Source organism: Mustelus asterias, unplaced genomic scaffold (assembly GCF_964213995.1).
Source record: "Mustelus asterias unplaced genomic scaffold, sMusAst1.hap1.1 HAP1_SCAFFOLD_767, whole genome shotgun sequence".
Taxonomy (NCBI): Eukaryota; Metazoa; Chordata; class Chondrichthyes; order Carcharhiniformes; family Triakidae; genus Mustelus; species Mustelus asterias.
The window spans coordinates 111,512-135,555 of NW_027590715.1; the positions used below are offsets into that span (position 1 = coordinate 111,512).

The following is a 24,044-nucleotide window of genomic DNA, read 5'->3' on the forward strand; positions in this document are numbered from 1 at the left end:
AATCAATCAATCTAATTTTTGGAGGGATTTTTCGAGGCTTCAAAGGTTGACTTAGATGCCAACATTTACATTATATACCTAACTTTGTAATAAAATACTATTCCTCATCTTGCACTGTGCTCATTGCTGTTGACACCCCTAACCATTGGCGGTCATACTTGCATCCTGTCCTGAATGTTCCTCACATGGTTCTACCTGCATTCCATCATTCCCATGCTATTCCTATCTTACTATCTTTATTCCACACCTTCCATCTCTCCAGTGCCAACCCCATACCAAACTGGCATCCCTATCCCACCTTCTCAGAAACCATCCTCTCCGCCTGGGTGAACCCAAACTGAAGCTCCCAATGGCTACAAGTTCCAGACAGACATGTGTCATTAGGATTACGACATAGTCTGACAATGAGCATGTAAACGTTTATTCCCTTGAACAGTAAAATTCGGTACAGTTACATTATTGTAAGACTTACATACATATAACTTGTGTTAAGTCTGGAGAAACTGGTGAGAGGTGGGTGGTTATTGATCTCTCTGTGATTATATAAGTAATGGGAACAATTTTAAATGGTGCAACACTCAAACTTGATATTGAAACATTTTGGATTCTGACACCAGAAGCAAGATTATTCCATCAAGTTAAATTTGTCTGTAGATAACATAGCAAAATAGGAGCATATACATTAGAGGCAAGAGCAGATCAATTGGTCCCTCAAGCCTACTCTGTCATTCAATAAGATCATTGCTGAGCTGATTGAGGCCTCAATTCCACACTCATGTCTACCCTGGGTAATCTTTGACTCTCTTGTTAGTCGAGAATCATATCCACATCTGCATTAAAAATACTCATCCATGTTCCCTCTTCTGCAACCTGGGGAAGAGAATTCCAAAAACACTCAACCCTCAAAAAATGTTTCTCCTCAACTCTGCCTTAAATGGAAAACCCCTTATTTTTAAACAGTGTCCACTAGTTCTCGTCTCTCCCACGAGTGGGAAAGATCCTTTCAGCACCTGCCCTGTCGAATCCCCTCAGGTTTTTAAATGTTTCCCACGTTATACTCCACTCCCTGGCATCAATTATATTCCTCTGCATAATGGAACAGTACTAAGCGTCTCATTTCACACCTTCACCTTCTGCTGGTTTTGTTGACTCCACCAAACATTTGCAGCTATACGCGCATCACACGCTCCAGTTCTCAGCGTGCCCCATGCCTCTGTGTGCACCAGGCACTGCCCATCAAATCAATCAGAAGTCCGACAGAGTGGTTAAACACTCATTTTTAATGAAGGTTGTTGGTGAAATTCCAAATGTTCCTTTATGTGTGGTAAATTAGAGAGTGAATGATGTTGATGATAATGATAGATATTTAAGTCCATTGGTTTTAGCCATTGGCAATTTATGTGTAACTCATTGACATTTAATGTGTACCTCATTGCACCTTTTTCGTATCTCTGATAATGTCGCTCTAAGTGACTAGTCTACTTTCCGTTGCTTGCAGGCAAAAAATTTTTTACATGAAAATTAAGACATTATTGTAAGACTTACATACATATAAAACATCTATTATGTGTCCAAAATGCCACGACACACAATTTTAAACTTTGGTGCATGTTAGACAAGTTGTGCAGCCAGTTTCTGCACAGCAATGTGGTTACTCACTAGTTAAACCATTTTTTGATGATAGTTGAAAGATTAATGTTGCTCAGGACACCATGAGGGCTTCCTGCTCTTGAAATAGTGTATTGGACTTTTAATGGTCATTGGAAGAGACACTAGCCTTCAGCTTTACATGTGGTCAGCAAGGAGGTATCTCCAGCAATACATCACACCACTCTGCCCTACACTGGAAGGTTCATAGAGAGAATGTCCTGGAATGTCTGAGATGAGAATACTGCCACCTGAACCAAACTCAATAATTCACAGTCAAGTCAAGGAAGTTGTATTCACCTGCAAGTTTCAAAACCGTGAACAATGGTATTGTTGACTTGCAGTTGGCATTGCATCATTTACCGGAGAGGCCCCCATATCCAGAGTTGAGGTTGTATTCCTTATAATGTGGTTTCAGTGGAAATTTGATTTGATTTATTATTGGGCATAGTAAGAAGTCTCACGACACCAGGTTAAAGTCCACCATGATTTATTTGGAATCATGAGCTTTCGGAGCGCTGCTCCTTCAGGTGAGTGACTCCACTCACCTGTTGGACTTTAACCTGGTGTTGTGAGACTTCTTACTGTGCCCACTCCAGTCCAACGCCGGCATCTCCACATCATGCTTTAACTGTTGTCACGTAGATTAGTATGCAGTAAAAAGTATCGTTAAAATTTGAAACATTCTAGTGAAATGGAATTTCATTTGGAGATGTGGCCAATTTTAAAATGTTGTTTCATATTCTACACTCATCACTTGTAGCTATTAAGTTGTAGAGTTGAAGAAATTTCATTCACGTATACTGTTGTGCATTTTGAAAATGAGATTTGACTATTTTGAAGACATTTCTGTATTTTCTTTAAAGCAAATATTCATTTCCAAGTGACTGCAAAAGGTGATCCTTTTGTCCCACTTAATGCCGGATCGTTCTGCTGAATCCACGAGCTCCATTTCTGAAGTAAACAAACTGAAACCTGGCGCATTTAGCTGGCGGGGATACAATTTAACTTGTTGGGGTGAAAATAATTGAAGGAGATTTTCTGCTCCGTTGAAACTGGTTAATGTGGTTGGAAACGAGACAGAATTTTAATGGTGTTTAAACAGGGTTATGTGCATTCAGAACCATTTGCGCTGCTATTAACAAAGAAGGAATTTCCAGTCTTGGATGTTATTTAGTATTCTGAGAGACTTTCTGAAAAATGGTTCTCTGAAGAGTTCATCGCTTTTCAACCCACACATGAGGAAAGAAAACAGATCGGAAATTCGTGCACTGCTTATTTCCTGATGCATCTTTGCAGGATCTTTTATTTAGCACTGTTACTACTTCACTAACAATATGTTGCTCGGCTGTGCTGCTTAGCAGAATGTAAAAAGCAGAGGCACGGCGCCATAACACATTACTGACACCACTCCTTAGCCTGATAATGCAGTAACTGGCCCAAGTTTTAAAGTATTTGCAATGTCATTGGTCTCTGAAAGCTGCGATGTTTATATTGCGGATCCCAGCTGTCTGATGGAGATCTGCTGTAACACTTAGAAAATGCTTTTTTTTCTCATCATATGTCAGATGAGTTGGACAATGGCCATTGGAAAGTGGAGGCATTGGATCTTTTTCCCCGGTCCTGTCATTGCACATTTTTAGAACCTGAAATTTGTGTGTTTAATTTCCCTTTATGAAACTGATGACGTTAGAGATAACAAGGTTGTAGCAATTTTTGGGTATCTCCTTCAAGCACCCTTTCTCATGACTGAGGGAGGTGGCATAGTAGATGTTGGCCACTTCCTTGTTAGTTATTGATGTGTTTAAGCCCCGATTTGGAGCTCGAGTAGTATTCACATGGTCTGTGTGGATGTGTGTGCAAGTGAAATGAGAAGGAAATTTCCAGTCGCCTTTTAGAATCTTACATGTGTCCAGTCTTTTGAGGAATAACACAAATTATCCATCTTCTTTGTTGGTTGTTAATGCATGAAATAAAATATTTTAAAACCATTTTTTATGCTTGAAATGACCAACTTGTCAACTTACCAGCTCTCAATAACTCTTCTCCTGCTCACTGCTTCCTGTCTCCAGCTCACCGTTTCTCCTACTTTGCCTTCTCTCCCACTTGCTCCCTTGCCACCTCCCTAAAACCTCCTGCTTGCCTTCTTGAAAGAATACTCCGACGTTAGAGCTATTTCAAGATGATTAATAAAGTTTATTTATTAGTTACAAGTAGGCTTACATTAACACTGCAATGAATTTACTGTGAAAATCCCCTAGTCGCCACACTCCGGCGCCTGTTCAGGGAGAATTTAGCATGGCCAATGCACCTAACCAGCGCACCTTTCGGACTGTGGGAGGAAACCAGAGCACCCGGAGGAAACGCATGCAGACATGGGGAGAATGTGCAGACTCTGCACAGATAGTGACCCAAGCCGGGAATCGAACTTGGGTCCCTGGTGCTGTGAGGCAGCAGTGCGAACCACTGTGCTACCTTAATAATGGAGGCGATAACGGCTTCAATATTGATGAGTTGTCTTTTGTTTGTCAGGTCTAGTTGAATTGTTTAATTTTTCCTTATTTTGCTTTCAAACAGCATCAACTCTTGCCCAAACAACTGTTCAGGCCATGGAGAGTGCCAGGAAGGTACTGACAACAGCACTGTGTCCTGTGTGTGTAATGAATACTGGAAAGGAGAATCATGTGATGTCCCTTACTGCAGAGACAATTGTGGGTATCCAAATCATGGCAAGTGTGACCTGAATGATACCAAAGCATGCCTGTGCAATGATGACTGGCAAGGTGAGTTTCTTTGTGGATACCTCTAAAAGAAAAGGAAACAAATTTATCTGATTTGTTCTGTTTCCCCACTCCCTTTCCACCCCTTCCGACTAAACTTTCTCCCAGTATTACTGAAGGTGCTTGATAAGGTTCTACGGTGTCATCAGTTAGCAACTGCAACAACTTGAAATCATAGAATAATGGTCGAACAGTGGTTAGGACTGCTGTCTCACAGCACCAGGGGTTGGGGTCCGATTCCAGCTTTGGGTGACTGTGTGGAGTTTGCACGTTTTCCCCGTGTCTACATGGGTTTATTCTGGGTGCTCCCGTTTCCTCCCACAGTCCAAAAATGTGCAGGTTCGGTAGATTGGCCGTGCTAAATTGACCCTTAGTATCCCAAGATGTGTAGAATTAGCGGGATCGGAAGGGTCACTGTGGGGTTTCTCATTAAATATTTATCCAACTTGTTTTGAAGGCTCCTATTGAATCTGCATCCATTACTTTTCAGGTGCATTCCAAATCGTAACTCTACAACATCTTTCCCTCGTGTAGCCTCTTGTTCTCTAAACTTCCAAAGATGTGTGGGTTAGGTGGATTGGCTATGCTAAATTGCCCCTTAGTGTCGTGGGAGGGACGAGCTAGGGTAAATAATGGGGTAAAAGGAATGGGGCCGGGTGGGATTGTGGTCGGTGCAGGCTCGATGGGCCGAATGGCCTGCTTCTGTACTGTAGGATTCTATGATTCTAAAACCTTAAACATGTGCTTCTGATTATTAGCTTTTCCACATTGGAATCATTTTCTCTTTAAAATCAGAATTAGATAAATAAACACCTCCGGTTTGGCCTCAACTGGAATAGTGTCCAATTCTGGGTACCATTGTTACATTCTAGATAGCCATTTGATGAAGGAGGAAAGCTAAGCCAATCTTGGGATGCATATATTCACAGAATGAACATTACAGTTATATAATCTCCTCATTCCATTCTACTGCTGTTCCCCATGGGTTGAAGGGTCAAGAACCTGAGGACATGGATTTTTGGGTTAATCGCAGGAGCAGGAGAAGTGTCATGAAGCACATGTTAAAGATCTGGAATGTTCTGCATGAAATGTGGAGGTAGAATTATTTGATGTGGAGACTGCGGTGAACGAGTGGGCAAGTGGGACTATCTGTGTTGCTATTGTTGAGTTCTAGCATGTGCCCGATGAGCTGAATGGCCTCCTGAACAGTAACCATGCTATGATTATACCTGTATTTAATCTGCTATTTTCTAAGAAAAAAGCATCAGCTTCTCCAGTCTATCTACACATCTTTAGTTCCCCTTACCTGGAACCATTCAAGTAAATCTCTTATATACCTTCCTCAGGTGTTGAACAGAAGTGTAAGCTCTCTTTTATCACTCTCCACCACCCTCACTTGGATGGTATAGTGCCTAATTTGTGCGCAGCACCTCTGAGCAGTATGGTTATAAACAGGACCTATATCTGGGACTTAGTGATGGAGCAATTTCAGGGTTATTGCAGGTCCAATGTGTTGTACCATTATACACATTGGAATACGTATTGAATGGTGAAAGCTGGTCTGTATCTAAAGTCCTTTTGTCTTTTTTTATTTAATCATTCATGGAATGTGGGTGCCACTGGCAAGTTTAAGGTTTATTTTGGCCGTCACTAACTGTCCTTTAGGAGATGGTTAGCCATTGCAATGAACTACTGCAGTCAGTGTGGTGAAGGTATTAACCATATGCTGTTAGGGAGGGAGATCCAGGATATTTACCCAGGCGAATGAAGTAACAGTAATGTACTTCCTAATCAGGATGGTATGTGATTTTGAAGGTGGACTTGTGTGTGCTGGTATTTCCATACATTTGCTGCCCATGTCTTCCTTGGCAGTGGAGGTTGCATGCTTTGGAGGTGCTGTTGAAGATGCCTTGGTGAATTGTTTCTGGACTATACACATTGCAGTCATGGTGTACCAGGTGGAGGGAGTGTATGTTTATGGCATTGTCTTCTCTTTCTCCCCTTTGTTATACATCACCTTAATCGACCTTCATTCACCTCCTTTCACAAGTTCTCTGCCTGTCCAGTTGAGTCCTGAGCTTAAGTATCATTGGAGTTGCATTCATTCAGACATGTAGACAGAATTCCATCAGACTATCCACTCAGCGCTTTTGACTGGAGATAGTTTCAAAAGCTTCAGCCTTGTCTTTTGCAGTTGTGTGCTGGGCTTTGACAATATCGCGGATGGGATGTTTGTGAAGCTGCCTCCTCCTGTTAGTTGTTTAATTGCCTACTGCCATTCCGAATTGGATAAGGCAGAATTGAAAAGCTTTGATCTAATAGTCGGTTGTGGAATCATGTAGCTGCTTCTGCAGTAGGTTCACAGGTTGGCAATTCATTTTTAGGCCCATCTTGTGCTGTTGCTGGTGTGCTTTTCTACACTCCTTATTGAACCAGGTTTTTGTCCCTTGGCTCCATGTAAATAGTGGGCTGAAGAATATGGTGTACCATGAGCTTTACAGGTTGTTGTAAAATGCAACTCTTCTCATTCTGATTGCCCATAGCGCCTCATGGCTCTTCAGCTTTGAGCTGAGATTTTTTCTGAATTTAACCCATTTACCATGGCAGTAGACCACACAACATAACGTAGGGTCTCTTCAGTGTGAAGGTAGGACTTGTCTCCATAAGGACTGCACTGTGGTCACTCAACAAGGCTTGGAGGGCTGAAAGGCCTGTTCCTGTGCAGTACTTTTCTTTGTTCTAACACCAATGTACACTTTTAACATAAAATATCCCATGGCAATATTCTACCAATACCGCAATGGATAGATACATCTTAGATTGCTGAGGACGCGGTTAAGGAAGATTTTCCCTTGTGTTGGTTCTCACCATCTGCCCCAAGCCCAGTCTGCTGCTAAGCCATTCAGGGCTCTGCCAGTTCATTCAGTTGCGGTTCTACTGAGCCACTCTTGGTAATGGACAAGTCTGTCACTCAGTATATTTTGGTTCTCAGCTCAGTGTTCCTTCTGAGTGGTATTCAGTGTGGCCAAACAAAAGCCAAGGACATCAGGTTTCCTTCCATGAGGAGTGTTACCAAACCAATTAGGCTTGTACAACAATCCTGTAGTTTCATGATCGTCTGCGCTTAGCCTGTTACTGTGAACCATGGCTAATAAATGTTAAAGTACGAGTGGATGAAAATACCAAATGTACAACATAGGAACAATAGTAGGCTGTTAGGCCCCACAGGCCTGCTCTGCCATTTAATTTGTGTTTCGAATTCCACATTCCCAACTACCCTAATAATTTTTGATTCCCTTGCTAACGCGAATCTGTCTACCTACATCTTAAAAATATTCAATGGCCATGCCTCAACTCCCTTCTGAGACAGAGTTCCAAAGCATGGCCTTCTGAGGAAAAAAAAGTCCCCTCATCTCTGTCCTAAAAGGATGATTCCTAATTTTAAAACAACGCCTGTTATTTCTGGACTCATCCACAAGAGGAAACATCCTTTCCACATCCACCTTGTTCAGGATCTTATGCACTTCAATCAATTCACCCCTCACTCTTCGAAACTCTAGTGGAAACAAATCCCATCTGTCCAACCTAACCTCATAAGACGACCCGCTCATTCCAGGTATCAATCTGGTAAATCTCCACAGAACTGCCTCCAATGCATTGGCACCCTTCTTTAAATAAGGAGACTAAAACCCCCGCATGCAGTATTTGAGAGGTGGCCTCACCAAAGCCCTGTATAACTGAAGCATAACATTCCTAATTTCATCTCATAATAAAGGATAACGTTCCATTAGCCTCCTTAATTACTTGCTGCACCTGCACACTAACCTGTTGTGACTTGTGTACAACAACATCTAGATCCATTTGTACCTTGGAGTTTTGCAGTCAATCTCTATTTAAGTAATACTTTTATTTCTTCTTCCTGCCAAAGTGAACAACTTCACTTTTCTTTTATTCATTTGTGGGATGAGTGTCACTGGCTAGGTCAGGATTTATTGCCCATCCCTAGTTGCCCTTGAGAAAGTGATGGTGAGCTGCTGTCTTGAACCCACTGCAGTCTCTGAGGAATAGGTACCCAGCCATATTGCTGTTAGGAAGGAATTTCAGGATTTTGACCAAGCAACAGTGAAGGAACGGCGATATATTTCCAAGTCAGGAGGGTGAGTGACTTGGAGGGCAACATTATTAGTGGTGTAGTCGTAATGTCACTGGACTAGTAACCTAGAAGGGCCGGCTCTGGGGACATGGGTTCAAATCCCACCAGGCAGCTGGTGGAATTTAAATTGAGTTAATAAGGTCTGGAATTGAAAACTAGTCTCAGTAATGGTGACTATGAAACTATCATCGATTGTCGTAAAAAGCTACTAATGACCTTCAGTGAAGGAAATCTTCTTCTCCATACCCAGTCTGACCTATATAAGACTCCAGACTCACAGCATTGTGATTGACTCTTAACTGCTTTCTGAAATGGCCTGGCATGCCACTTAGTTCAAGGGAAGCTGGGCAAGAAATGGTGGCCTTGCCAATGACGTCCACATTCCATCAAAGAATTAAAAAAAACACTCAACCACTCACTCAACCTATTTACATCCATCTGCCATGTCCTTACGTCCTCTCCAAAATACACTTTCCTGTTTATCTTTGTATCATCTGCAAATTTCGCTACCATACCTTGGCTCCCTTCATTAAATCATTGCTGTCAATCGTAAAACGCCGAGGCCCCAGCACGGACCCTTGTGGATCTACTTGTTACATCCTACCAATCAGAAAATGACGCGTTTATGCACACTCTGTTTTCTGCTGGCCAGCCAACCTTCTATCCATGTTTTTATTTTCTGCAATAACCTTTGGTGTGGCACCTTATCAAATGTCTTCTGGAAATCTCAAGTACAGCAGATTTATGGTCTCCCCTTTATCCATAGTGAATGTTATTCCATCAAAGAACTCCAATAGATTGGTTAAACATGATTTCCCTTCCACAAAACCATGCTGACTCTTCGTGATTACCTGGAGTTGTTCTGAGTGCTCAGCTATAACCTACTAAATGATTGATTCTAACACCTTCCCCACGACAGACGTCAAGCTAACTGGCCTATAGGTTACTGCCTCCCAAGTAAATTGGAGACTTGTTCCCTGCATATTGCTGAGTACTGATGTGTGGGACTGGTGGTGATATTTATTGTATTTTTGTCTACATGGTGTACCAAGGAGATTCTACAATTTCTGATTGCTGACGAAGGTTGGATATTTGCCCAACGTGTTTGTTCTGCTCAGTATCAAACATTAATGAGCTGGTTATTTTCAGTAAGTGGTCAGAAAGGTTTGCCTTTGGGATTTGTGTACGCCTTTAGTGGGGTGATCGTGCATTCTGCAAATAAAAAGTGTTGATACAGAATTGATTTTTTTAACATCCAACAGGTCCTGACTGCTCATTGCCTGCTGATCAGCCCTTTTGGGACCGGAAAGAATATGGGGTACCAATGCTCGCCCGGGCTTCTCACAAGGCAGTCGTCAACGATGACGTTATGTGGGTTATTGGGGGATACGTGTTTAATTACTCCGAGTATCAGATGGTTGCAGCGTAAGTAGAGCAAATCATTGCACTGTTTAGCGACGAACCATTTTGAGAACATTGTTTTTGATCACTCATTGATTTCATGTTGCATTTTCATGCTGGCATATCCACGACGCTCTGAATTTGCCCTCTTGCCCAGCCTATTCAAACGTTGCACAGTTGTCCTGAAAAGTTTTAACACCTGTGAAAAATCTGCTCAACTTTTTCGTATCTCTTTTCTGTCACTGTTGCTTATGCTTCAGAAAACAAGTTTTTCAGCATGAATCGCCTCCTGTCCCCTTAACATTGCAGGTTTGCCTGTGTTTGTGTAGTGGCAGTCAGTGCATACCAAGCTTCTACAGCAGCAATGTTTCTCAGATGTCATTCTTACGATTGCATTATTTATTAAGTTAAAAACAGATCTGAATATAAATGTTCCTAACGTCTGTACAACGCAGATTCCACAAGTGTAAGTTCAGTTGACTTTGATCCATTGTGAGTTATCCTTCAGTTGGATCTTGCATTCTGAAGTTCTTGGCGTCTGTTAGGTTAATGTATTGTAATGTCTATATTTAATTCATCCAAGCTCTGTCTCCACGATCAAAAGTTAATTGCATCTGTCCAGCAAACAGATGTCAAGGGGAGCAAATTCTGTTAGCAAATGCCCCCTGCTGGATCTGCAATTAATTGTTGAATTATAAATGTTTTCATTGAACAGTCTTGCTTTGTTTTACATTTCACTAACTGTTTGGAATTATATTGTATGACAGTAAGGTTGGATGAAGGAGGATACTAGTTTGCATTGCAGAGATGGCAGTAATTTACAAATAATTACCCCCATTCTCTCCTCTGTCCCAGATTTGTTTTAATTTGGTTTCAGATTGTGTTGGAAAATCCAAAAAATAATAGGAATGGCTGTAAAAAAAAAATTATTTTCTTTTCTCTACTCCTTGCCCATAGATATGATCTGAAAGATCTGAAATGGTTTCCATTGAAGAAATCTGCAAACATGGTAGTTGGGAGATACGGGCATTCTGTGGCTTTATACAAGGTAATAAACATTTGCACTTAGCCATATTGGTGCTTTAGAAGAAGGAGGCAGTATTCAACAAGTTTTGTTTATTCTTTTAGCAGTGCATTTTTCATCCAGCACTATTTATGGTGTTGCCTGTCTGTGGAAAGTACTGGCGCTCTGCTTGCTCTTCTCAGGAGTGTCCCGGTGCTCCCACTCTCCCAGCAGCCGATTACCCAGGTGCAGATTGCTGGCAAATACATGTGCCATGCTGCACTGAGATGCTTCCACAAATAACAATTAGTAATCTTGGCAGTGTGGAGTTAATTGTGACTTGTTAAACAGAAGAGCTTCCTTGGCGAGAGAACATCTGTGAGAGTTGCCCATCTGAAACCTAGTCTCTCCAGCTCTGGTAAAAACTATTCATGGTCACTATTGCTTCTCAGCCTTTTGGCTAAGATCAAGCATGAGATCAGGTGTATTGTCTATTCTTGTCAGCTTGGATCTAGTATGTCTCTTTTGTGGGGATTGGCTTTTGAAGATGGAGATGAATTAATGGTTTGCCCTGTCCACCCTGTGCATTGGCTTTGGAACTCTGAGAAAGCAGCAAACTTTAAAGACAACTAGTAAAAACTATAAGGGGAGGTGATGGCCTAGTGGTATTATCGCTGGACTAATAACTCAGCTAATGTTCTGGGGACCCGGGATCGAATCGGGTCATGGCAGCTGGTGGAATTTGAATTCAATAAAAGATATCTGGAATTAAGAATCTACCAATGACCATGAAACCATTGTCGATTGTCAGAAAAACCCATCTGGTTCACTAATGTCCTTTAGGGAAGGAAATCTGCTGTCCTTACCTGTTCTGGCCTACATGTGACTCCAGAGCCACAGCAATCTGACTCTCAACTGCCCTCTGAAATGGTCTAGCAAGTCACTCAGTTCAAGGGCAACAAGGGCTGGGCTGACCAGCCAGCGATGCCCATGTCCCACAAATGAATTTTTAAAAAAGTGCTATTTTGTTACCTTTGGTTACCTCGTGCAGGATACAATTCAAGTGCTGCACAAATATATTTGTAAAGATTTCTATAACCTGAAGTTCACAATGTAACATCAAAACTCATTTTATTTTATGTATTCTATTCATGTTCCATCTTTATTTTCCTCAACCTAACCAATGCTGATCTTCATTTAGACTTTTTTCTTGAAATTTATAGGATAAAATTTATATGTACGGAGGTAAAATCGATTCTACGGGGAATGTCACAAATCAGCTCTGGGTGTTTCACATTCAGAATCAGTCATGGATACAGTTAACTCCAAAGGCTAAGCAACAGTACGCCGTTGTGGGCCATTCCGCACATATTGTACAATTGAAAGACGGCAGTGTTGTGATGTTGGCCATCTTTGGGTACTGTCCACTTTATGGATACATCAGCAAAATACAGGAGTACAATCTTGGTGAGTACTGACAAGAATGAGAACAGCAGCCTAACGTTTTGTTCCCATTTAAGCAGGTGAAAAATTTGCTGCAGCAGGTTTGTGGAGGTGTAATTCTTTGTGCAATGTGTGCATTTTTTTTTTACAGAAAGTGTTCTCTCTCAGGTTGACAGCATCTACTGGTTGAAAGGAATTTTGCAGGCACATTGTTGGGTAAAAAACATTTGTGGAATAGATATGAAGAACTCCATTAGATTTTACCTGCAAGATGCGCTGCAGCCAAAGCTCCTTTGACAGCACCTTCCAAACAGGTGACCGTTACCAACTCAAAGGACAAGGACAGCAGACACATGGGAACACCACCACCTGCAAATTCCCATCCAAGTCACTCACCATTCTGACTTGGAAGCCATTGCTTCACTATCACTGTCAAAATCCTAGAACTCCCTCCCTAACAGCACTGTGGGTGTACCTACCCCTCATGGACTGCAGCAGTTCAGAAAAGTGACTCTCCACCACCACCTTGAGGGCAAATAGAGATGGGCAATAACATTGCTAGCTGAGCCAGCAAGGCACGAATGTCCCAAGAATTAAATAATCGAATGAAAAAATGCATGAGATTCATAAATGCCTGCTCCTTTACCTGGATTTTGCAGATCAGCAGTGGTTTGGCAGTTGCTTGTCTGTATTTTTGGGAGGAAATGTGAAGGTCACTGGAATATAACTTGAGTGGCTGCTAAGAGGCCTAGAAATAACAAAGAATTTTTGAACATTTCGCAATGAAAATTATCAACAGAAATAGTCGATTATGGAGCTTTTTGTCTTTACAAGAAATAGGGGAAGATTATTATTGCGACAAGTAGGTTATAGCTGCTGTCTAAATGATGCAACATCTTGCCCTTTCAGTGTAACATCTATATTCAGGGCTGTTTTTGAGTAAATTCTTTTTGAATCTTCATTCATATGTCTGTTTTTTTAAGCTATTGCCCATTGTTGCTCCTTAGCCAGGGAGAGGGTTGGCCCACTCAAGGACAAGGGAGGGAATATATGCGTGGAGCCAGAGGAAATGGACAAGGTATTAAATTAGTACTTTGCCTCAGTATTCACCAAAGAGAAAGACTTGGTGAATGATGAGTCTGGGAAAGGGTGTGTAGAGAATTTGAGTCATGTTGAGATCAAAAAGGAGGTGGTATTGGGGTTCTTGAGAAACATTAAGGTAGACAGGGCCTGATGGGATATACCCCAGAATACTGAGAGAGGCAAGGGAGGAAATTGCTGGGGCCTTGAGAGAAATCTTTGTATCCTCACTGGCTACAGGGGAGGTCCCAGAGGATCGGAGAAGAGCCAATGTTGTTCCTTTGTTTAAGAAGGGTAGCAAAAGTAATCCAGGTAATTACAGGCCAGTAAGCCTTATATCAGTGGTAGGGAAATTATTGGAGAGGATTCTTTGAGACAGGATTTATTCCCACTTGGAAATAAGTGGACGTATTAGTGAGAGGCAACATGGTTTTGTGAAGGGGAGGTTGTGTCTCACTAACTTGATCGAGTTTTTTGAGGAAGTGATGAAGATGATTGATGAGGGTAGGGCAGTGGATGTTGTCTACATGGACTTCAGTAAGGCCTTTGACAAGGTCCCTCGTGGCAGAATGGTGCAGAAGGTGAAGTCGCATGGGATCAGAGGTGAGCTGGCAAGGTGGATACAAAACTGGCTCGGTCAAAGAAGACAGAGGGTAGCAGTGGAAGGGTGCGTTTCTGAATGGAGGTCTAACAAGTGGCGTTCCTCAGGGATCAGTGCTGGGACCGTTGCTATTTGTAATATATATAAATGATTTGGAGGAAAATGTAACTGGATTGATTAGTAATTTTGCAGACGACACAAAGGTTGGTGGATATGCAGATAGCAATGAGGACAATCAGAGGATACAGCAGGATATAGATCGGTTGGAGGCTTGGGCGGAGAGGTGGCAGATGGAGTTTAATCTGGACAAATGTGAGGTAATGCATTTTGGAAGGTCTAATACAGATAGGAAATATACAGTAAATGGCAGAACCCTTAAGAGTATTGATAGGCAAAGGGACCTGGGTGTACAGGTACACAGGTCACTGAAAGTGGCAACGCAAGTGGAGAAGGTAGTCAAGAAGGCATATGGCATGCTTGCCTTCATCGGCCGGGGTATTGAGTTTAAAAATTGGCAAGTCATGTTGGAGCTTTATAGAACCTTATTTAGACCGCACTTGGAATATAGTGTTCAATTCTGGTCGCCACACTGCCAGAAAGAGGCTGGAGGCTTTGGAGAGGGTACAGAAAAGATTTACCAGGATGTTGCCCGGTATGGAGGGCATCAGCTATGAGGAGAGGTTGGAGAAACTGGGTTTGTTCTCACTGGAACGACGGAGGTTGAGGGGCGACCTGATAGAAGTCGACAAGATTATGAGAGGCATGGACAGAGTGGATAGTCAGAAGTTTTTTTCCCAAGGTGGAAGAGTCAATTACTAGGGGGCACAGGTTTAAGATGCGAGGGGCAAGGTTTAAAGGAGATGTACAAGGCAGATTTTTTGCACAGAGGATGGTGGGTGCCTGGAACTCGTTGCCGGGGGAGGTAGTGGAAGCAGATACAATAGTGACTTTTAAGGGGCGTCTTGACAAATACCTGAATAGGATGGGAACAGAGAGATATGGTCCCCGGAAGTGTAGGAGGTTGTAGTGAAGTCGGGCAGCATGGTCGGTGCAGGCGTGGAGGTCCGAAAGGCCTATTCCTGCGCTGTAATTTTCTTTGTTCTTTGTTTGTTCTTAAAGCTGGCATCAAATTTGCATGGACTATTTAATTGAAAACTGGAAGTGAAAATACGGGAGAGAACATGCCCTTTGTTTAAATAAATGGTGTACAACCAGATCCTGATTTGCAGTGACTGAAAAATAATAAATCCCACTTTCATTGAATGTAACTCTGGATTTTTTACTGGAGTTTAGAGGATCATGTTACACAAGTATGTCTGATTTTCTAAGCAATTTGAAAACCAGTGACATTTCCTGGAATAGCCAAGTATGAGCTGCTATTCCTCAGCCACTGCAGCTGGCTTCTTGTGATTGAATCAAGCAAATTGCTTTACTTTCACATGGGATTTATGACTATCGTTGTTTTTTGAGTCTCATTCAGTTTGGGTCGTTACGTGCTCATTGTTGAAACCAGACAATAGCATATAAAATGTCCATTGTTTGTAACATGATAGATTGTCGAGCATGATTTGCAATAAATTCAAGAATGTCACTTTTGAGACACTCAAAAGAGGGTCGCACAGTGGTTGGCCCTGCTGCCACTCAGCTCCGCACTGTTGCCTCACAATGCCAGGGACCTGGGTTTGATTCCTGGCTTGGCTCACTGTCTGTGCCGTATCTGCATGTTCTCCCCGTGTCTGCGTGGGTTTCCTCCGGGTGTTCCGGTTTCCTCTCACAGTCCGAAAGACATGCTGGTTAGATGCATTGGCCATGCTAATTTCTCCCTCAGTGTACCTGAACCAGCGCCGGAGTGTGGCAACGAGGGAATTTTCACAACTTCATTGCAGTGTTAATGTAATCCAACTTGTGACACTTTGTAGTAGGTAAAAATACCTCTTGAGACTGGTATGAGTCAAAATAGAGTAGGCTTTATTCTCACAACCTTGCGGGAGAACTTGACCCCTTGAAAGCGGAAGCCAAAGTTCTCCCTGAACACAGAAAAGTGGGGATATGTATACAGCATGGCTCCAATACTAGTCACGAATCAACCCCAGACCAGAAATACAATTTACAACTGCTGGTCACGAAGCAAGCTTCCAGACCAACTACAAAAAATACATTGATAGCTTCTGATCATAAACCAGTGTATCTGGCATCCTCAGCACACAAAGCGCAGGTCTTCTGTTTCCTGTTCTTCCAGCGGTTTCCCTTTGAAGTTCCGACGCTCTTCCAGCTGCCCCAGTGGGAGTTCCTCTTCAAGCGGCTGATATCGCGCTCCACACCATGGAATCGCTTTTCTTCCGCAAACCACACACAAACTTGTAGGAAGGTAAGGCTTCACAAATACATTCACATTTACATTGACCCTTTCCCTTTAGGTACAAAATACATTGAGTACAAAAAACATTAACCCTTTCCCTTCTTCAATCCTCCCTTTTGGTTGGGGACAAGTTCAAACATGGCCCCATGACCAATTCAGAACCAAAGGTTACCAATATTTATGGGCCTACCTCTTTCGTCAGGAAGCCTGCCCCTTCTGCCTGTACACTTGCACTCGGCATAATTCGGGCTGTTCGTTCAATAATGTCATATAAATACAACAAGCAATAACAATGACAATTAATACAATCAACCCATGCATCAGGTATGATCTCTACGACCCAAACCATTGCCCTAGCCATCCCGGAGGGTTATAATTATGATATTGGCTCCCTTCATCTTGTATTGTCATCGCCACTCGTTTGATATGATCTGCCAAACGAGTTATATTTTCCGAATCATCTGGGACATACATGCAGCATTCGGATTCAATTATAGCGCACGTTCCTCCCTGGAAAGCCAACACATAATCAAGTGTCAATCGGTTGTGTAAAGCAACAGTCAGGATAGCTACAACCTCGGCTGAGACTTCAGAGAAGGCTGTGCTCGTCTCCTCGAACCTGTCTCTAGTTTCATTTGCAATTCTCTCCAAAGTAGAGGCCATATGTATAAGTTCCTGTGTTGCTTTTGCTGTCCCATAAAGTGAACAAAGAACAAAGAACAATACAGCACAGGAACAGGCCCTTCGGCCCTCCAAGCCCACGCCGCTCCCTGGTCCAAACTAGACCATTCTTTTGTATCCCTCCATTCCCACTCCGTTCATATGGCTGTCTAGATAAGTCTTAAACGTTCCCAGTGTGTCCGCCTCCACCACCTTGCCTGGCAGCGCATTCCAGGCCCCCACCACCCTCTGTGTAAAATATGTCCGTCTGATATCTGTGTTAAACCTCCCCCCCTTCACCTTGAACCTATGACCCCTCGTGAACGTCACCACCGACCTGGGGAAAAGCTTCCCACCGTTCACCCTATCTATGCCTTTCATAATTTTATACACCTCTATTAAGTCTCCCCTCATCCTCCGTCTTTCCAGGGAGAACAACCCCAGTTTACCCAATCTCTCCTCATAACTAAGCCCCTCCATACCAGGTAACATCCTGGTAAACCTCCTCTGTACTCTCTCCAAAGCCTCCACGTCCTTCTGGTAGTGTGGCGACCAGAACTGGACGCAGTATTCCAAATGCGGCTGAACCAACGTTCTATACATCTGCAACATCAGACCCCAACTTTTATACTCTATGCCCCGCCCTATAAAGACAAGCATGCCATATGCCTTCTTCACCACCTTCTCCACCTGTGACGTCACTTTCAAGGATCTGTGGACTTGCACCCCCAGGTCCCTCTGCGTATCTACACCCTTTATGGTTCTGCCATTTATCTTTTAGCTCCTCCCTACATTATTTCTACCAAAATGCATCACTTCGCATTTATCAGGATTGAACTCCATCTGCCATTTCTTTGCCCAAATTTCCAGCCTATCTATATCCTTCTGTAGCTTCTGACAATGCTCCTCACTATCTGCAAGTCCTGCCAATTTTGTGTCGTCCGCAAACTTACTGATCACCCCAGTTACACCTTCTTCCAGATCATTTATATAAATCACAAACAGCAGAGGTCCCAATACAGAGCCCTGCGGAACACCACTAGTCACAGGCATCCAGCCGGAAAAAGACCCTTCCACTACCACCCTCTGTCTTCTGTGACCAAGATGTGGAGATGCCGGCGTTGGACTGGGGTAAACACAGTAAGAAGTTTAACAACACCAGGTTAAAGTCCAACAGGTTTATTTGGTAGCAAAAGCCACACAAGCTTTCGAGGCTCTGAGCCCCTTATTCTGTGACCAAGTCAGTTCTCCACCCATCTAGCCACCTCCCCCTTTAACCCATGAGATCCAACCTTTTTCACCAGCCTACCATGAGGGACTTTGTCAAATGCTTTACTAAAGTCCATATAGACGACATCCACGGCCCTTCCCTCGTCAACCATTTTGGTCACTTCTTCAAAAAACTCCACCAGGTTAGTGAGGCATGACCTCCCTCTCACAAAACCGTGCTGACTATCGTTAATGAGTTTATTCCTTTCTAAATGCGCATACATCCTATCTCTGAGAATCTTCTCCAAGTGGGAAAGCTATCATAAAGAACTGTTCTGTCTCACTAATAGTGAATATAGGGTACCACATATGCTAAATAACACGATCCTACCCAATCCCAAGGAAGCCATGGGTAGGCATTGTTTCCACAGACAAAACAGGTACCATTATATGCAGTCATGCTGCTCATATAAGTAGAGGAGAGGCTGACCAGGACATCAGCAATGGGGCAATGGATTGTAATCTGTTGTACCAAAATCCAGGCACCACTGGTGACATTAACCTGCTGGGTCCAGTAGCTACGGCCAACAAGTATGGTTCCGTTTCCTACCAAGCAGATAGATCCCCTCCTTGTTGGTTTTTCACAACATGCCTGATGGGGTTTAAATGTCACTTTCCTTGTCCCATCTTGGGTTCTATTCCAATCCAAAATCCCCTCTACTATTCCCGGAGTTGACAAAGGGATAGGGAATAAAGGACTTTTCCCCCCTTTCCTTCGTGCATGGGAATATGTAAGCAGACCCAGCATTTGCTCAAAATTTTGACTGCAACACATACAAGTGAGACATGATAGGGTCGAATGTTAGAGGATTGGTACAATGATCGCTTGGATCGACCAAATCTCGTCTTGATGTACTCATCCTCCCGAGTCTTCCGCTGTTGCCGGGTACAGGTCCATCCCGGTCCCTCAGCCAAACACCAAAAATTCCAGTCACACCACGTTACATTTCATGGGAGACCCCAATCACCTCGCCCCTCCAACAGAGTTGGCAACATGTCATGGTTAAGGAATCCCTAGCAGCGGTCCCTACGGGTTACCTCCCAGGGACTTATTCCATGTGTCGAAAGGTTACAATAGGCAGAGCCATCGTTACAGAGATACTTGCGATGCTCTGTCCCCAAGTCTAGACAATTCCACCTATACTTCCCCTCCGTGACTAGCAGGGCAAGGGTCGTGAGAAGCAGCAAGAAAATCATCCTATCACTTAACTAATAACCCACGCGACCGTTATACAATGGTCCAAAGGCTATACCGCCAGCACACCACTGCCCGCGAACCCGTTCAGCTTGCTTGGAGGTCAACCGTCTCGCATATCTGTGAATTAAGCACACTACACAATTTTAACCTCATAGGGGCCCTTCCATTTAGGGGCGAACCCAGGCTTGTCAAGTAGTGCTTTTACTAGGACGCAACTTCCCACCCATCAGGGAGCATTTCAAGCTCTCTCTCTCTGTGTCTCTTTGTTCCGGATTGTCTTTTACTAATTTGCGCATCCTTTTTAGTTGGGTGCTTAGTTCCAAAACATATTCCCTGAATTCATCTTTTAGTGAATCTACATCATCGTCCATTCTGTCATTAATTTCATAAGGGGTTAATCCGGTTGTCCGGTTTGTGGTAACTCTTAATCTCATCAGTATAGTGGACAATATCTCTGTCCACAATTTCCCGATATCTGTATGGCTTTAGCTAGTACATTATATAGTTAACTACACACCCCCCTTCCATAGGAAGCTCAGTGTGAATTAAATAACACTTTACACTGGCTTTTTGGCTGCAGTTGGACATCCATTCATTTGTATATAATCTCATCAAAAAACATCGCATTCCCCATTAAAATCACATACCATACAGCTCCAATCTTTATATAATGTACCCCGACATTATCTCTAATTTAACCATTTGTATGGCGAGGAAAATAGGAAGCTCCTACAGAATTATGTTTTATCAATGGAGGTCGGTCACCAGTGGTGTGCCCCAGGGATCTGTTCTGGGACCCTTGCTGTTTGTCATTTTCATAAATGACCTTGATGAGGAAGTGGAGGGATGGGTTGGTAAGTTTGCCGACGACACGAAGGTTGGTGGGGTTGTGGATAGTCTGGAGGGATGTCAGAAGTTACAGAGGGACATAGATAGGATGCAAGACTGGGCGGAGAAGTGGCAGATGGACTTCAACCCAGATAAATGCGTAGTGGTCCATTTTGGCAGGTCAAATGGGATGAAGGAGTACAATATAAAGGGAAAGACTCTTAATACTGTGGAGGATCAGAAGGACCTTGGGGTCCGGGTTCATAGGACTCTAAAATCGGCCCCGTAAGTGGAGGAGGTGGTTAAGAAGGCGTATGGTGTGCTGGCCTTTATCAATCGAGGGATTGAGTTTCAGAGTCCGGGGATAATGATGCAGCTATATAAGATCCCCGTCAGACCCCACTTGGAGTACTGTGCTCAGTTCTGGTCGCCTCATTACAGGAAGGATGTGGAAAAGATTGAAAGGGTGCAAAGGCGATTTACAAGGATGTTGCCTGGATTGAGTGGCATGCCTTATGAGGATAGGCTGAGGGAGCTCGGTCTTCTCTCCTTGGAGAGACGTAGGATGAGAGGAGACCTAATAGAGGTATATAAGATGTTGAGAGGCATAGATCGGGTGGACTCTCAGAGGCTTTTTCCCAGGGTGGAAATGTCTGCTATGAGAGGACACAGGTTTAAGGTGCTGGGGGGTAGGTACAGGGGAAATGTGAGGGGGAAGTTTTTCACACAGAGGGTGGTGGGCGAGTGGAATCGGCTGCCGTCAGTGGTGGTGGAGGCAAACTCAATAGGGTCTTTTAAGAGACTCCTGGATGAGTACATGGGACTTAATAGGATGGACGGTTATAGGTAGGACTAAAAGGTAGGGATATGTTCGGCACAACTTGTGGGGCTGAAGGGCCTGTTTTGTGCTGTAGTTTTTCTATGTTTCTAATACACAACATATAATATATAACTATATTATACAAAATTGGTGAAGGCTTTTCAGGATTTTATTTTATTTTCGGGTGTATATAGCAGTGCTATACTGTATAATAAAAATAATCAAGCGGCAGTTGTATCATACCACTTTACACAGCAAAACCATAATATGCAAACCCTTTTAATTCAAGCCGTTTCCAATTTTAAACTGACCTCCAGATCAAAACCCCCCCCGCACTCGAGGAAAACAACAGGTGTCAAATCAAAACCAAAGTAGGTACAATATATGCTAGTTAATTAATCAGAAATGTTTTGGGTTGATTTTAACTGGCTAGATTTTAAGCTTGACAGTGCTCAATATTTGGCAAACTTTGAACAATAGATAGCACATAAAATTGCAACGGCAGTACATAATTTTAACCAGGTTACAGAATATTAAACTATTAGACATTCGTAAATCACTATATCCTGCGGACCTTAATACTGCATTCTAAATGGGCAATTTGCATTGGCAACTAAGATTTAATTGAATAATCTCCTGCTGGGACTTGAAATAAGCAGAATTACAATTCATTTCACTTAACTTAAAATATTTAAAACTGACTCATACCACATTCTTTTGTTCTTGCTTATCTACTTTCCCATAAAATTACTTATTTTCTTTTCCCAATTTCTCAACTAACTCTCTCATAATCTTCACTTCAAGACAAAGGAGAGAGCACATGGTTCCCTCAAGTTTAAATCCTTTCTTAACAAAATTCAAACACCGGTTTATTCAAAATTCAAATTGGCTATTTCAAACTTCAATTTATGTACTTTGATTTTGAAATTCCAATTTACCTTCCAATTTTATTTAAACTCTGTATCAAACCCACTGTTGTAAAATCACAACAGGAAAGAACATCAAAACAAACAACTTTGCTAAACACACACAAAGACACACATGGAAGCTTCCAACACTCATTCAAACTTAACATCTTAAACTGAGATGTAAGTAAAACATTTAAAAGAATACAGAACTTGGATTAAGCCAGTCACTTTTATTCTTTTTCTTCCAAACTGTAATTACACTCAAAACAGAAGTAAATTCAAGAAATCTTATCACTTTAATCTTTAACAGTCTTAACACCTCCCCAGCTCTCCTGAGGCTAAACTAATTTATTACCCGCAATAAACTCATTTATTACCCGCAATAAACACTCCACAAGAACAAACAAAGGCTTCAACAATTCCTGCGCTCAATCTAATACAACAACCACCTACATTCGACTAGCAACCAGATCACACAAACACACTGAAATACAAAAACTTAGATCTCTCCTATCCACCTCCAGGTATGCCATTAGCCCATTCTACCAATTCATCATAGTTCAGGGTACTGAGAATTCCCATTTTAAGGATTTTTTGGTGAGCTGGCGACAGCCCATCTTTAAATGCTTGTAAAAAGGCTCTATCTGTCCGGGCAGTGTCGGGCACTCCCGAACATTCTTGATATATTCTAAAGAGTCGCTCCCCAAATTTGGAGGCTCCTTCACCCCTTTGTTGTTTAGTGTTGGTAATTCTGGACCAGTTGGTTGGTGTGTTGCCCAAGACTCATTGGACTTCCACCTTAAACCAAGTAAATGGTTCAATCATTGCCTCGATCTCGGCGTTTGTCACTGTCGCGTACCTCCACTCCGCCTCAGTAATCCAACCGAGCTTGGTTGGCGGCGTTAACCTGGCCCACTCCGTCACCCATTAGTCTCCACTTATCCTGTGGGCAAGCGACCCTTACCAACTGGTGTATATCCCGCAAGCGTAACTGGTGTCCAACCCAAATGGTATCCAGTTCTGCCCAAAATTTGCTATTGTTACTCCAAGACTGGAGCTTTGCCAGGGAAGCCAAAACTTGTTGTCTTTCTCCTGGGGCAAAGGGGTGGTATCGGGCAGTGGGGTCCTGTAATGCCCCGCCCCGAGTTATAGGAGCAAGATCATAGACCTCTTCCTCATCGGGGTCGAAGTCTCCTATGGGTGCTGTGGGTTTTATGGCCATCCTATAGGGAGGCAAGGATCCCCAGCCGGGGTCCTCCAAACTTTGGTTTCTCTTTTCTAATTCTCGAATGCGTGTTTCCAACAATATGATTTTTGCTTTGTCGTCAGCCCAGTTCTTACCCGAGACTGAGACCTGTTCAATTAATCCGGTTAATTGGCGAACCAAGAGAACTCCAATTTTCTTAGTTCTGTCTTTCTTTTCTTTTTCCAACCATTTCCGTTGTTGGTCGAGCAGGTGAGACAGGTCCCACCCCTCTTTTCTCATCTGTTTAATAAGTTTATCCCTCTCAGTCATATATTCATTTATCAGGGAGCCCGGGGGCCCCCACTGTCTTTGTGATCCCACCATAATACAGATAAGTTTTATACTCACCACCTGGAGCCTTCTGTTCTCCCTTCTCGCTCTCCCACTCCTCGGTCGCTCTTATCGGAGTCCGGTGTTACCTGTCAGGGGTGATCAAATCCCTCCGTACCACCGCTTACACTATTAAGCTTACACTATTAAGCTTACACTATTAAGCCGGCTTCTACTCCGATGAACACTTAGACAGTCTCTCTTTCTCACTCACGTCTGAACATCACACCTCAGGCACCTTTTTCTGCAGTCTTTACACTCGCTTCAGAATCCATAACAGACAAATGCCTCCTTGTCCGTATGTGTTCAGTTCAGACG

At 42.9% G+C, this 24,044-nt stretch overlaps 1 protein-coding gene across 1 annotated transcript in view; it reads left to right on the top strand.

Moving 5' to 3' along the window:
* Positions 1-24,044, top strand: part of LOC144487389 (attractin-like) — a gene marked incomplete at its 3' end in the record, with an annotated part of 126,636 nt that overhangs the window by 50,949 nt on the left and 51,643 nt on the right. Inside the window, exons 5-8 of the mRNA XM_078205477.1 lie at positions 4,225-4,430; positions 9,843-10,005; positions 10,939-11,029; positions 12,208-12,451. Of these exons, the coding sequence (XP_078061603.1) occupies positions 4,225-4,430; positions 9,843-10,005; positions 10,939-11,029; positions 12,208-12,451 (704 nt within the window). The remainder of the gene's footprint in view (positions 1-4,224; positions 4,431-9,842; positions 10,006-10,938; positions 11,030-12,207; positions 12,452-24,044) is intronic.